This window comes from Podarcis pityusensis (assembly GCF_964106645.2).
Source record: "Podarcis pityusensis genome assembly, chromosome: 6".
Lineage (NCBI taxonomy): Eukaryota > Metazoa > Chordata > Lepidosauria > Squamata > Lacertidae > Podarcis > Podarcis pityusensis.
This window is the reverse complement of record NC_138030.1, coordinates 73,339,269-73,353,202: the sequence shown is the minus strand read 5'-3', so window position 1 is coordinate 73,353,202 and position 13,934 is coordinate 73,339,269. Positions and strand designations below refer to the sequence as shown.

General features: G+C 40.9%; 1 protein-coding gene across 6 annotated transcripts in view; it reads right to left on the bottom strand.

The window, feature by feature from the left end:
- Positions 1-3,476: 3,476 nt before the first annotated feature.
- Positions 3,477-13,934, bottom strand: part of BTBD8 (BTB domain containing 8) — a 43,708-nt gene continuing 33,250 nt past the window's right edge. For all 6 annotated transcript variants that reach the window (XM_081008487.1, XM_081008489.1, XM_081008488.1 and 3 more), the window contains 6 exons: positions 12,985-13,046; positions 10,848-11,481; positions 9,906-9,996; positions 8,991-9,124; positions 6,020-8,317; positions 3,477-4,605 (listed from right to left, as the gene is read on the bottom strand). In XM_081008487.1, the coding sequence (XP_080864613.1) occupies positions 4,136-4,605; positions 6,020-8,317; positions 8,991-9,124; positions 9,906-9,996; positions 10,848-11,481; positions 12,985-13,046 (3,689 nt within the window). In that variant the 3' untranslated portion in view covers positions 3,477-4,135. The remainder of the gene's footprint in view (positions 4,606-6,019; positions 8,318-8,990; positions 9,125-9,905; positions 9,997-10,847; positions 11,482-12,984; positions 13,047-13,934) is intronic.

Here is a 13,934-nt window from a genome sequence, read left to right as displayed (position 1 = left end):
GCATTGTGGCCTGGCCATAGGCTTTGTCAGCCTGGGTAGGACTGCAGGCCTGACTACGGATGGACCAGTGGCAGGCAGGCCTCGGTCCAGGGATTCCCCAGGGGGTGGGCCCAACTGGCCAAGTGTCGTTGCTTGGGTCCACCCCCTGGGGAATAAATTGAGGCTGGTCCAGCACACCTCCACAGCTTTTCTGTCAGATATCCTACCCTTCCACCCTATGCTCTTCTTTCATGCTAAATGTTGCTATGGACATTGTCCTGATCCCTGGGGCTACCTGGCAGGCAAGGCAGTATTTCAAGTTCAACAGTCGGGAAACACGGTCTGGGGTCAATCCATATGTCCAAAGTCCCACCAGAAGCACCATTCCCGTAGTGGACCTGGAGCATCCAAGCAGAGATCCATCAACATGGACAGCTGAGCAGACACAGCCCCTTAGCTCTGCTGCCCTTTGCTGCTTTGCCTGTTGAGTGCAGCACCTGGGCTTAATGAGGCAGGTGACCCTCACCTGTCCTGAGCCTACTCCAGCTGAGAAATCACTCTCCTCCCAGTGATAGCGAGTACCACCTGGCCAACTAGGGAGCTGGGCTGTCTGCCTCAGCCACCTAGAGCAGGCATAGGCAAACTCGGCCCTCCAGATGTTTTGGGACTACAACTCTCATCATCCTTGACCACTGGTCCTGTTAGATAAGGATTGGGAGTTGTAGTCCCAAAACATCTGGAGGGCCGAGTTTGCCTATGCCTGACCTAGAGCATATCTCCCACTACTCCCTATGTCTCAGAGCCCACTGTGTTCATGGAGGCAGGGCCCCTTCTGACTCTGGCTCCTTCAGTTCTGGGTCCCCTCACTATCCTCTGTCAACCTGCAAGTACTTCATCCCCAGGTGGTGTGTCCCAAGCCCGGCTCCACCCCTTGCCTGAATCCTCTTCCTCCTCCCCATCGTCATGCCAGACCAAAGGAACTTTTCCACTTGAAAACCAAATGGCCAGAGACAATTTGCCATCTCCCTCCTAGCAAAAGAAATTTAAACAACATTGAAAAGAGAAGTATTATTAGCCCACAATCGGCTTTCCTTACTATTTTTGAGGATGCCAATAAACAGCTTTATAAAAGGTTCACTGCCTATTTTCTTGCCACTGCACGATTGGCAATAGCACAAACACAGCAGAAGCTACAAGGATTTACTCTGGAATTTTGGTATAAAAATATATGATGCAAGCAACAGCAGAAAAGGTCACCCATAATATTGTTTCCCATGGAAAACAAAAACCAGAGACATTTGTCACAATATGGTGGTCCTTTATTTTCTACACCAAAGATCACAGACAGGCAGATAATCTTCCTCAAGCTACATCGGATATTTAGACATAGGAATAGACTATTAAAACATGTATGAGACTAAAGTTATTATCAGATATGACTCTCTTTGATGGACGTTTGGAGCACTGAATGTGTGAATGTGACTTTGGAAGCTGATTGAAGATTGTAAAGACATTTATTGTGAATTCATCACGCTGTAGAAAGAGGAGGATGCGGCGGGGGTGTCGTCACAATTTTTACTGGGGAATTTTATGATATTATACTCATTATATTTATCTTTAATAAAATCTTTTTAAAATAAGGGTAAGTGAAATAGGAAGAGCTGACACAGCATAAGCTTTATTCTTTTCCTGCCACATGTATTCAACTTTCTTCCCCATTACGTACACCAAATGTTTGCTACAAAATGAATCCCAACGTTTGTCAGAAATAAAAATTTAACTATTGAAGTACACGGGAAGCCGTTATGCATTGCCAATACCTGCACCGGTTTTCACAATGCCATTGAAGTCTTATTGCAAACCGCTAGTACAAAATGGTCACTGGGCTACTGAGACCAGCCAAATGGATTACATGTTGCCAGTCTTTGAACAACTGTACTGGGTGTTGGTCTGTTTTAAAGTTCAACTTGCTAGTGCTTACCTTTGAAGCCCTGAATGGCTCTTGGAGCCAAAGATCAGGAGGACCACCTCTGCCCACAGGAATCTGAACCGCACCTTTGGAATGACCTTTCCACAAAAGCCCATGTTAATCTCTATGCTGCTTTTCTATCTTCGCATTAGTTTCTACAATTTTTAATTTCTGACACATGTGTGTGATATTTATGTGTTTTCCTTTAATGTTTTCATGTATTTTCATTGAAAGCTGGGAATTTTTCTTAGTGGAACTGCACTATGTAAGTATCTTAATTACTTTTTAAATTTATTAAGTATAGGCAGTGGGACGCGGGTGGCGCTGTGGGTTAAACCACAGAGCCTAGGACTTGCTGATCAGAAGGTCGGCGGTTCGAGTCCCCGCAACGGGGTGAGCTCCCGTTGCTCGGTCCCTGCTCCTGCCAACCTTACAGTTCGAAAGCACGTCAAGTGCAAGTAGATAAATAGGTACCGCTCCGGCGGGAAGTTAAACGGTGTTTCCGTGCGCTGCTCTAGTTCGCCAGAAGCGGCTTAGTCATGCTGGCCACATGACCCGGAAGCTGTACGCCAGCTCCCTCGGCCAATAAAGCGAGATGAGCGCCGCAACCCCAGAGTTGGCCATGACTGGACCTAATGGTCAGCGGTCCCTCTACCTTTAAGTATAGGCAGAGAAGGAAGAATGAAATCATGAATCCTTCAAAATCTGCATTTCCACACGCGTTACTAAAATAAAATGGGTGGAACTCAACTTTGCGCTATGACAAATGCTACAACTGCACAAGCACTACAGCCTGCCGGATCTCCCCTCTCCTTCCCTCATGTGATGTACTATGGGTTCTCCATCCCACCAAAGCAAAGGTCAGGAGAGCATGCGGGGCAGGGCAAACAGAAGTCTTTGTGCAGGGCTTCCGCTGACAGGTAAATCTTGCCCAATTACTTCACAGCAAAAAGGTCCATCCATCTTAAGTTTATTTAAATGAGCATCATAGAACACAAAAATCAGTATCTGAGTGTTCCATCTACATTGGAACTTGGATGGTAAGAACTCCCTATGAAGTGGATTCCAATTTTCTCTTGTCACAGAGTAAACAGGATGCATATTGAAGAGGAAATCAGAAAACCACATATAGATAATATTGTGTTTCACTGTTTCTGCACTATTAGCCAGATCGCTCCCCCCGCCCCCCGAGATAATAAGCTGTAACTGGGAAAAAGGCTCTGGATCAAAAAATATGAATACCAATCCTTTAAAAGTGTCATTTGATAAGGGAAGTGTGCTACCGAATACTCTCTAAGGAATCCAAATACATTTGAAATTTCAAATGAGCAGACTACTTCATTATATTTCACTTGTCTCATGCTATTAAATACCATCTCAAAAGAAAAAAACCTGTTAACTGTATTAGATTTTCTATAAATAATTCATGAGGTTCCCCCCCTTCAATTTAACAACACTGTAAACATTTATTTCTTCCTAGAAAAAGAACACTATGTATCCCTTCCAGTAACTCCTGTGCAATCTTAGATTTAAACAATTTAGAAATTTATTGAATTTTCAAAAACAAAAAAGGTACAAAAAATCAACCTGGAGAAAACAACCCAAACATGCTGCTGTTTATAAATAAATTCAGAAACAGTTGCATTATTATTATTATTTCCTGCAAATCCAAACACACATTTCTAGAATTGAAAGTACTGTTGGCACACATCTTTTGATGTAATCACTGTGAATCGCTTATCTTTGAAGACGTCACCAAGTCACTATGTATGGAGAGCAATGGAAGAAGAAAGGATAGCAAAACTTATTCTGCATTCATATTTTAATTCATTGAGCATTTAGAAATGTATGAGTAAGTGATGAATGAAAAAAGGAGAGAGTAAGTCAAAGCATTTTCTTACAGGGCATCTAATTTCCTAAGTCTAGGAAGAGAAAGAAAAGAAGACATGCTTGAAAATAGTTTTTAGAAAACATCCACCTTAAATCTCAAAAGTTTATTTTACTTGTGTTTAAATCTTAAATTAGAAACGGACCACTTAAAGAAAGGATCATTTCAGTATCAAGGACTGACTCTTCTTGACGGATGCAGTATTTATTATTGTATAGAAATATTGCATCACCTATTTACTTGCAGAGGTACAGGGGAAAGAAGAGGGGAGGAGTCCTGTCTCAAAACACTTGATCACTTCAATGATGGGTTTCTAGTTCAAGAATTGTCCATTCCCCTTGAGGGGAAGAACAATCTTCAGAGGAAAAACTTGCCACTGTGATGCTTGCTGAAGAATCATCCAGTGGAGATATCAGTTCAGTCCACCTACTGAAAGTGTCAATCTGTGCTTTACCCTGAGGTTGTGAACTGTCTCGTGCCAGAAAAAGTGTCTGGTTGATGAGATATTGTGCTAAGTTAAGGTCTTCAGGAACAGAGTTTTTGATGTCTAAGTTTGACTCCTGGTCAGATAATAGTTTCCTGAGAAGAGTCCAGTCCTGTTCTGCAAACGGCTGATCTTCAAAATCCACATCTAGAATGTTCAGTTCCGACTCCATCCTCTGCTCAAAAGCTTCTCCAACATCCATCTCGTAAATTGGAGAAAGGGTTTTTGGAGGCCGATGCTCATACATGCAGGTTTGTGTCAATCTGTCACAATCATCTATGTCTCCTGAAATAATTCACAATACTACACATTGTAAAAATTGCACAGGCTTTCCCCTTTCGCAGGGCTTTTGTACAGCATACTTCACTCAATGCATCAGGACCAATCCAACCAGATTAAAGAGGTAAGGAAAAATGTAACTTGTATACAAAGTCCACAAATATTTGAGCCATTTTTTAAAATGCATTTAAAAAAGTAAATGAAACGAAGTACGGCTTATAAATAAAGCAGCAATCACCACTGGCAATTGACAATAAACCTCCATAATTGGAAAAAATTTCTGATACAGAAAATGACAAGTCATGTAAACCAACATTTAATGCACATGGATTTCTAAAACCACTAAAATAATAACTTAAAATAGGAAGGAGCAGAGCGAGGGAGGGGAAAACGAAAGGGAGGACATGATCACCAAACAGTGACTTAAGCCAAGTCAACCTCAAAGGGGCGAAAACAAATGGTTTATTCACAGGCTTAATATTTAAGTATTGCACATGCAAAGGGCAGCTGCAAGCAAGGACAAGCAAACAAAAAGTACAGCTTGATAAGTCATCCATTCGTATGGTTCTTCAGAACACAAATCATCAGTTTATAACTCTTAAATACACAGAAGTTTGAAAGATTCAGGTTCTCTGTGTTGTACTTTGGGGGTACCGAGTTGAATCCCTGTTTTAAGGAAGACACAAAACTAGACAAGAAGTTACCTAACCGTGTGAAGCAAGCATATGTTTAAATGTATTAACTGTTTGTTTGTTTTAAAGCTGACCTTTCTCTTTTTAAAAAGAAATTATTTTTTCACTGGCAAAACTAAGAACTACAATAATTCTGAAAAAGTATCTTAAGAGTATAGGCCAGCTTCTGCTGAAGCCAATGGCAAGGGCTCCACTGAATCCAACAGCAGCTTAAGAGGAGACCCTAGCTCTGTGCAAGACAGAAACAATAATGAATATAGCTCTTAAAAGGCAAATACGCAGAGCACTTTTAATTGAGAAGATTAATGCACTTATTGCACATCCCACTTTGATATAGATATATATAGATATAGATATATATTTACGTGAATCATATAGGCTGCTGAACCAATGGATAGCCAAGTTTCCATTAAAAGATGATACTGCCTATGTTCTATTGGGTCAAAAATGAACTCAAGAGCAGGGAACAGCATCCCACTCTCTGCTTTGCCCATGATAAATATTCCCAACTGCCCACTGGACAGCGTCATACATATTCTATTATGGTCGAGAATATGGTATGCAACTTAAGATTTTGTTTGAAACATAAGCATTTAATTCTATAACAGTTTGGATAAAATTTCTAAAGGTATTTGCTAGAGTTAGTGTCTCAAACCCAACTATAAATCTAATATTCCACTAATACGTAATATCTTGAGGAACTTAATGCTTTTATTTCTGTACGTTACCTGCGGATAAAGCAGAGTTAGCGTATTCAGTAGATGCTGAATCAATCTCTTTCACGTGGCCTTCCTGAATCAGTATATGACTCCTACTTGGGTCTACAGGTTTTCCAGAATTGTTCTTTTGTAACTCAGTATTATCTCTTTGATGAAGATCCAGGTGACATGGTCTTCCTTGAGATTTTGTGTCATTGTCTGAGACTTTATTACACTGAAATTCATTGTTCTCTTCACTCTTGGCGTTTTCCTTAACTTCTGCAGGAGACGGACTATGTCTCATAATCAAATCTTTCTCGGCAGGCTTCTGTTCCATAACTGGAGTACTCTTCTCCTTGGGTTTTTGCTCATTGCCACAAGGGTCTACAGAAGCATTCTCACTTTTCTCTAACCTTTCCTCATCATTCTCCTTACACTCCAGGAATCCGTCTTCTATCTCCAAGGAGTATCTTGAATAAAATGTCTTGCCATGATCCTCATGGGAAATGCCATCAAACACATCAGAAGGCGTTGCAGCATCCAGAGAACGCTGGAGGGAGGTGTGGACCTCTCCACCATCGTCAGATCCCAATTCTTCACATTCATCCACTGAAAGCAATACTGAACGCTTAAAGTTTTTGGTGGCAGGGAATTCTTGACTTTCAGTATCATTTTCTGCTGCATCTTCAAATGCGAGATTCACAATTCCATGGAACTGCTGAACAGGGATTTCTGGTGGAGGCAGGTTTTCTATGACGTTTTCCGTTTCAGACTTTTCATCTTCCGTTTCATCAGCCGAAGAGGAGACCTGATCAGCTTCTTGAGGAAACTGTGCAGCGGCAAAATTAGCATTATTCCCCCTGGAACCACCCCTTTTCTCATCACCTTGGTGCAGCCACGTTTCAGGCCTTTTTCTAGGGATCTCATCATCACTTGTTGAAATAACACGGAAGAGATCAGAGTTTTCCTTTTTCATTTTCACTTCTATCCTCAGACTTGTGTCATAGATTTTGAGTTCTTCGGGTGTACTTGTATCACTGCTGCTTCTGCCAAGGAAATCATGGCATATCATAGTGCTGCACTTTGAAATCCCTCTTTCATTTGACCCCTCGTCATCCTGAGATCCTCCTGCATCATAGTCTTCCGATCTTGGCTTTATATCGTCGGATGATGTCGTTGCACTGCCAGTGTCCGATTCAGGGCTTTCTTTTGGATCAAGTGCGCTGGAACTCAGATTCCAATGATCTGCAAAGGGGGCCTCTGAGTTCTCATGGCTCTCTGGGGTCTCTGTGGTATCGGTGTCTTTAGATGAGCATTTTTCTGCAACATGCTCTACAAAAGATTTTGAAGCAGCATCTGATTCCACGGTAGCCGATTGGGATTCAGTCAAGGCAGATTTATCAGAGAATTCATCAGCGCTTTCAGAGCCCATTATACAGACCTTAGAAGATTTCCTCCCCTCATGTTCAGAGTTAGAGCTGTCATTGGCTGTTTCAGACAAGCTGTGCAATGGATCTTCAAGATAGTTAACATCCTTTGAGGTATCATTAGATTTGCAACCGACCGATGTTACTTGTGTTAAAAGGTTCTCTCCTGTATGTTCCAAGAGATTCTGGTAGGCAACAGAATCAGGAAGTATTTTGCACTTCAATTCTTTAGAAGCTAAAATTGCAGGATTCTGGCTAACATTTGCACAAGTCACATCCTTCTCTTCTCGGACATGCTGCAATTCTTGTACAGTTGTTTTGTTTACAAGTGATTTATCATCTTCATTCTTATGAACCTGTTTTGCTATCTTTTCAGTTTTCAGCTCTGCAACACAATGATGTTCCAAATTTCCTTTTGTGTCTCTCTCTTCAAGAGGGGTCACTTTTTCTGAATCAGGTATGTGCCTCTTATCTATCTCAAGCAAAGATGTTCTGCTGTTGTTCTTCTTCCCTGGGCTAGATTTGTTACTGCTATGTAACTGAGTTCCCAACGAAGTTGAATTTTTTTGCCCTTCTGCATGTAAATTCTTCTGAACTGGTGATTCACTTCTGGAATGCTTCTGGCTTGAAGAAGAAAGCTTTGGAGCAGGTTGCCCTGTAACTATTTTCTGTTTTTGGTCTTTATTGTTCACCATTTCACTCTTCTTTGAATGGTTTTGGGTTTTGGATGTTATTATTATTTTTGCTGTGGCTTTAACTGAAGCTGTCTGTGGAGATTTAGACTTTTTCTTTGATGAAGGTTGCTTCTCTGATTGAGTTAGATATTGGGTCATGTTTTTTTCTTCATTTTGCTTAGGAGAAAGTCCAGGCTTCAGTAGATTTGGGGTCTCTCCTGGTGGACCTACCGAAACAAAAATCTAAAGGTTATGCTACATTCCAATTTGCAGAGTGTATTATATGAAGGAGCAGTGAATGTCAACTGTGTCAGGACTTTCCATACAAAAAGAACTTCAAAAGGACACTCAAACACAAATAGACCAAAAATGAACAGAAGATTAAAGTTGTCCTTTGTGGAAGCATCATCACTACTAACCAGAACCACACTGTGGAACAGGCAAGAGCTAGCAATCACTAGGCTAAAACTTAGAACACTGCCATCATTAATTACGTTAAAAGGGAAAGAAGTCTTTGCAGTATTATGACTGCATTTATTACACTATATTTGAGATCTGTAATTACACTAGCCACATGGTTAGTTTTGAAAACTATAAATTGATTTCTCACATACCGCTAAAAGAAGGTATGGCATTGTAACTTAATTAGATGGCCCCTGCAAATTAGTGATGAGCAGCACTCCTATGAATGCCCCCAAATGGATCTGAGTTTTACTTACACTTCAATACAATGCATGGTTCCTTGAAAGTTACACCTGTATAATTCAATGGCGCTTACTCCAAGAAAGGGTGCCTAGCTTTGCAGTTTAGTCATCTAACCACATGCATCTCTGACAAAGATTCCCAGTTTGGAAATGGTTTATACAAAGTCAGCATTACACGTACAGGACAAATCTTTACCTTGATTTTTCACAGTGTTAGCTACGTTTTTTGTCTTCTGTTGCATGGTAGAGTTGCCAGATTCATTTCCCCTTTTCTTCAAAACTGCCTGTGGTAGGGGTTCGTTGTTGCCCTTTCCAGTGCATTTCTTTACACTGAAAACAGAAACACGCTGCTTGAATTATTTGTAAGATTAAAGATCTAGAAGGTTAACATGATACTGAAGCATCTGCATGCCCTACATGCGTTTCTATGTGAAAAAGCACAAAATGCCTCTAAGAAAAAAAAGTCATAGCAGATTAAAAAGGGAGAAAATAGGATGTTAACAAGCAACAACATCTCTTGTTGACTATATAGCTTGTCTCTCCATTACTGAGAGAGCTCAGAATCCTGTTATTATTTTACAGTTGCAAAATGGAGAGTCTCAAATGATCTTTAGGGAGGGTTGAGGTATAAAGCAGCAATAAAACAAAACTCTATAAAATTCTGGGGTTGACAAATTCTGGCTGTTGCCCCGAATCCCACTCCTCTGGCACATGTTGAGGACTCATAGGAGAGGGTGAGAGCTTATCAGTGTTAAGGTAGGGAGAGTGTAACAAGCAGTAAGAAAAACACATTTTTTTAATAAAAAAAACTTCCCCAAATGTGAGAGCACATTCTCCCCATAGTCCTCTTGAATTCTCTAAGGAATCTGGGAAGCAGAATTTTGTGGCAAGCATGGGAATGGTGCCAGAAAGAAATGGTTGGATGATGCAAAGTCCTGAGAATATAACAAAAATAATTATAATTTCTTGCTTCATCCAAATATAAACCAGAATACAGAACCTGGAACAAACACACAAGTTTTAGAATGTTTTGTCTCGATGAACCTCATTTACAACAGGGAAATAAAATCCTATTAATATGGAAAAACTAGTAGCCCAACTTCCAACAGACCTGTTCATGGAACCATTAGCCTCAAGATCATTAACATGTTTTTTAGCAGGAGCTCCATTAGACATCTTCGAAGCAGGCTTTGTTTTCAAAGCTGTATGATAAAATAAAAATAGAATTAGACAGTAAAGAGACCCATGTAATGAGCATCTGCTGGAAAGTTCAAATCTCATGGTTTAAATACAGTGGTGCCTCGCAAGACGAAATTAATCCGTTCCGCGAGTCCCTTAGTCTAGCGGTTTTTCGTCTTGCGAAGCAACCCTATTAGTGGCTTAGCGGATTAGCGCTATTAGCTGTTTAGCGGCTATTAAAGGCTTAGCGGCTTAAAGGCTATTAGCGGCTTAGCGGCTTAGAAAAAGGGGGGGGAAGCGGGAAAAAAAATCGCAAGACTCGCAAGACTTTTTCGTTTTGCGAAGCAAGCCCATAGGGAAATTCGTCTTGCGAAGCGCATCGAAAAACGGAAAACCCTTTCGTCTAGCGGGTTTTTCGTCTTGCGAGGCATTCGTCTTGCGGGGCACCACTGTACACTCTTTTAGCTTCAACCACTTCCTCCCCAAAAGATGAACCTTGATTATCCACAGTTGCTCCAAATGCTTCCTATTCAAATAACCTAAGCTTATGATTGCAAATTTAGCTGACATCCCCAGGTAATGGCAGCTAAATGAAATGTATTAGATGTAAAGTAAAAAAATACTCAAAGGAATAAATATATTTTACCCTCATCTTCAAACAGCTGTTCAAAATTCTGTGAAGATTTTTCAAAGGATTAGCTATGTATCTGTCCATATTTTACCAATCTAAATTTCCTTTCTACAATCAAAACATTAAATTATAAAAATCAAATAAAAAAAATCACAATCCACTTAGAAGTGATTTTTTAACATTTTTTTCCCCTGTTTTGCAGTGAACTATCTGTGAGGCAGGTCCAAAGGGAATCTCTATTACCTGAGTGCTTTTTGCCTTCATCTGTTAATTTTTCCTCTTTCAGTTCATCGAGCTGTTCAATGGACATCCGTAGATCTGTGCTGGAGTTAGTGGACTTGCTTAGAGTTTCTGTGCCCATAAGAGAGGGAGATTCCTTTCCACTGGTCTTCTTCAAAGGTTTTGCTTTAATCTGTACACTTGAGCTTCCAGGGAGTACTTTGGGTCTAGCACCTGCAGTTTTACCTTCTTGATTTTTTGAGGCTTTGCCACTTCCCACATTTTTGTGTCCGCTAGCGGATAAAGACCGTTCGGAATCCTGTTTGGTAAGCAAGCTTTCGGCCTTAGCATTTCCATTATTTTCAGTTTTGGGCTTTATAACAGCTCTAGCCTTGGGCGAAGGCGTTTTCTCCCCCATTTTGGACTCTTTCATCATCTTGCAAACGGCTTTTTTGTTGTCTTTCCCCTTTAAATCGTCATGTTTCAAAGCCTTATTAGTGCCGTTCCTGTTGGTAGCCGATGTGTGCCCAGATGCTCCTAATCCATCAGATTTCATTTTATCCTGATTAGTGCAGGAACCACCCCAACTGTTTTGCTTTCTGTATGCTTTCAAAGCAGGATGCTTTAGACCAGAACTGTCAGTAGTGCATCTGTTTAACTGGGAGGAGAAAAATATGATAATTCAGAAAAGAAAGGAAAACAGTAGGAGAGTCACAGTTACTTACTCTGAAAACTTAGCTATTTAGTTCAGCATGAGTCTTAACTAACCACACTTGAAGAAAACGTTCTTATCTCCATTTCGGAGGTTTAGAAACAACAGCTAGTTTAAACATCTAAGGTTGCGTAAGGGCCCCCCAAATTTTCAAGGAGGGGGCCAGGGCCCCTCAAAATCCCAGTGGCTGCACACAAACGCCGCACAACACGCTCACCTTAGTCGCACAACTCGTGCGGCACACCACACGGCATGCCTGCAACATGTCAACACATTGCGCGATGTCACATGGCATGCTGACGTCACTGCGCCGGCCCCCTCAACTGCAGGGGCAAGCTGGCATGCTTGCTTCCTAAGGAGAAAGCTCCATCGGATATGGTGGGACGGACTTCTGAGATATGCATAAAATTGTGCCGTAATTTATATAAAAGTCACTTCTCAGCACTTGGGCCAGAGGTGAACATATTTGAACAGGCTTCATTCTCAGTGGATGGGGTCACCAGAGACTAGAAAGCACTTCACATCATAATTCTGCTGGAGCATACAGTTTATCTTTTGCTTTTCCATATATAAAAATAACTGGATACATTCCTTCAGGCAAGCAAAAGTAAAACTCTAGGAACACCATTGAAGACTAAAGTAAGTCTTCCCCTGAAGACACTGGAAGGCCTGATGTTCCATGTACAGAACACAGAGATGCAATGCATCTTCAAAGAGTCCTTGAAATGGAAGTCCATCCTTCCCCCACTCCTGGCACGGGCATTTTTCTAGGATTCTAGTTTTGCAGATTCTAAATGTACCTGTAAATGAAGTCCAGTACTTCCGAAACATTCAGAAACCAAGGTGCGGCTTCCAATTGGCTGCAGGAGCGCCTTGCAGCCAATCGGAAGCTGCAGAAGCCTCACCGGACGTTCAACTTCCGAGGCAAAGTTCGCAAACCAGAACGCTTACTTCCGGGTTTGCGACGTTCGAGTTCCAAGTTGTTCATGAACTAAGCTGTTCGAAAACCAAGGTACGACTGTATGCATCACCACCCCCTTATTTAGGGTTGGAATCTCTCACAAAAATCTCTCCAAATATGGAGGTCCACTGGGTATTTATTTGATGGGATGAATAAACTGAATAGCTCCATTCACTAGGTAGGACACTATTTGTGTTGCAACCTGGAAAAAATATGCTTTTATTTTTTTAAGAGCATTTCAGAGATGCATACAAGGAGAAATAGAATGCAAACTGCTTCTTTTGGGGTTGAGAGTATTGACTATTCCTAAAACAACTTCTTCCTTCAATGGGAAAGTTCACTTACCCTGCCCTCTCCCCACCCAAAGAAATAAAAAAATATAGTGTCAGGATGATCATAGGTGTATATTAGCTCAGTCAAAATTACAAGGAAATGAAGTTGGCTAACACACTACTAGCTTGTGGTATTTTTTGTTGTAGTAGTTTTACCTGAGAACTAGTGAATACGGGCTTTTTGGTAGGTCTTCTATCATCGCCTTTATCAAAAGCAGCTGTATAAGAAAAGAATATCTTTCTTTAGAAAGAAATACTGGAGAAAAGGAATGAAGCTTCAGGGAAAATAACCTTTACGTAAAACAGGACAGCATTTGAGAAAGGAGTCACATTTTAGACCACAAGTAATTAAGAAATGATAGCAGTTTTTGACCTGAAGTGCAGAGTGAAGGAAAATATGCAGGTTCTAGAAAGGATCCCTTAAATTGTATATTTGTTCCATTTTTGAAAAGAATGGAGCCACAAATTATTCTGACGAACGAGTTGGTTTATTTGCAGCTGTAGGCAACTTTACTGTAGGCCATGACACTCCTTTAACACACAAGTGCCTCCTTGTTATCTCACTTCTGTAGTTTTGGTCAATTACTGTGAATCTGTATTTCCTCTGTAAGCAAAGCTATGTTTTGGTTATTCTGAGGTGATCACACAAGCCTTTTTGGCCTGGCGACATAGCTCATCATATATGAAGTTTCCAAATAGAGCATGCTTCGCTGAAGCTCCCAGATGTGAGATTTCTGCAGTGCTTACGTAACCTACACTAGACCGATGCAAACATGAGAGGAAGTGCACTTGGTTCAGAGTAGCCTTTGCCAGGGAGCAAGATTTATGTGCCTGGATTCTGTAAAGCATTTCACTCCATCCACTCTAAAAATGACTGCACTAGATACATATTATTGCTTTCATAAAATATGCATGTAAGAGTAAATTTTACCACCCAAAAAACACCCTTGTTCATTTAGTTCCTCGGTGAACCTCTGTTCTAGAAGGAAAGCCATGAGGCTGAAAATGGCATCATGAGGTTTATTTTTAGGGATGCCTCTATCATATATATATATATATATATATATGTGTGTGTGTGTGTGTGTGTGTGTACACATATCGTAACA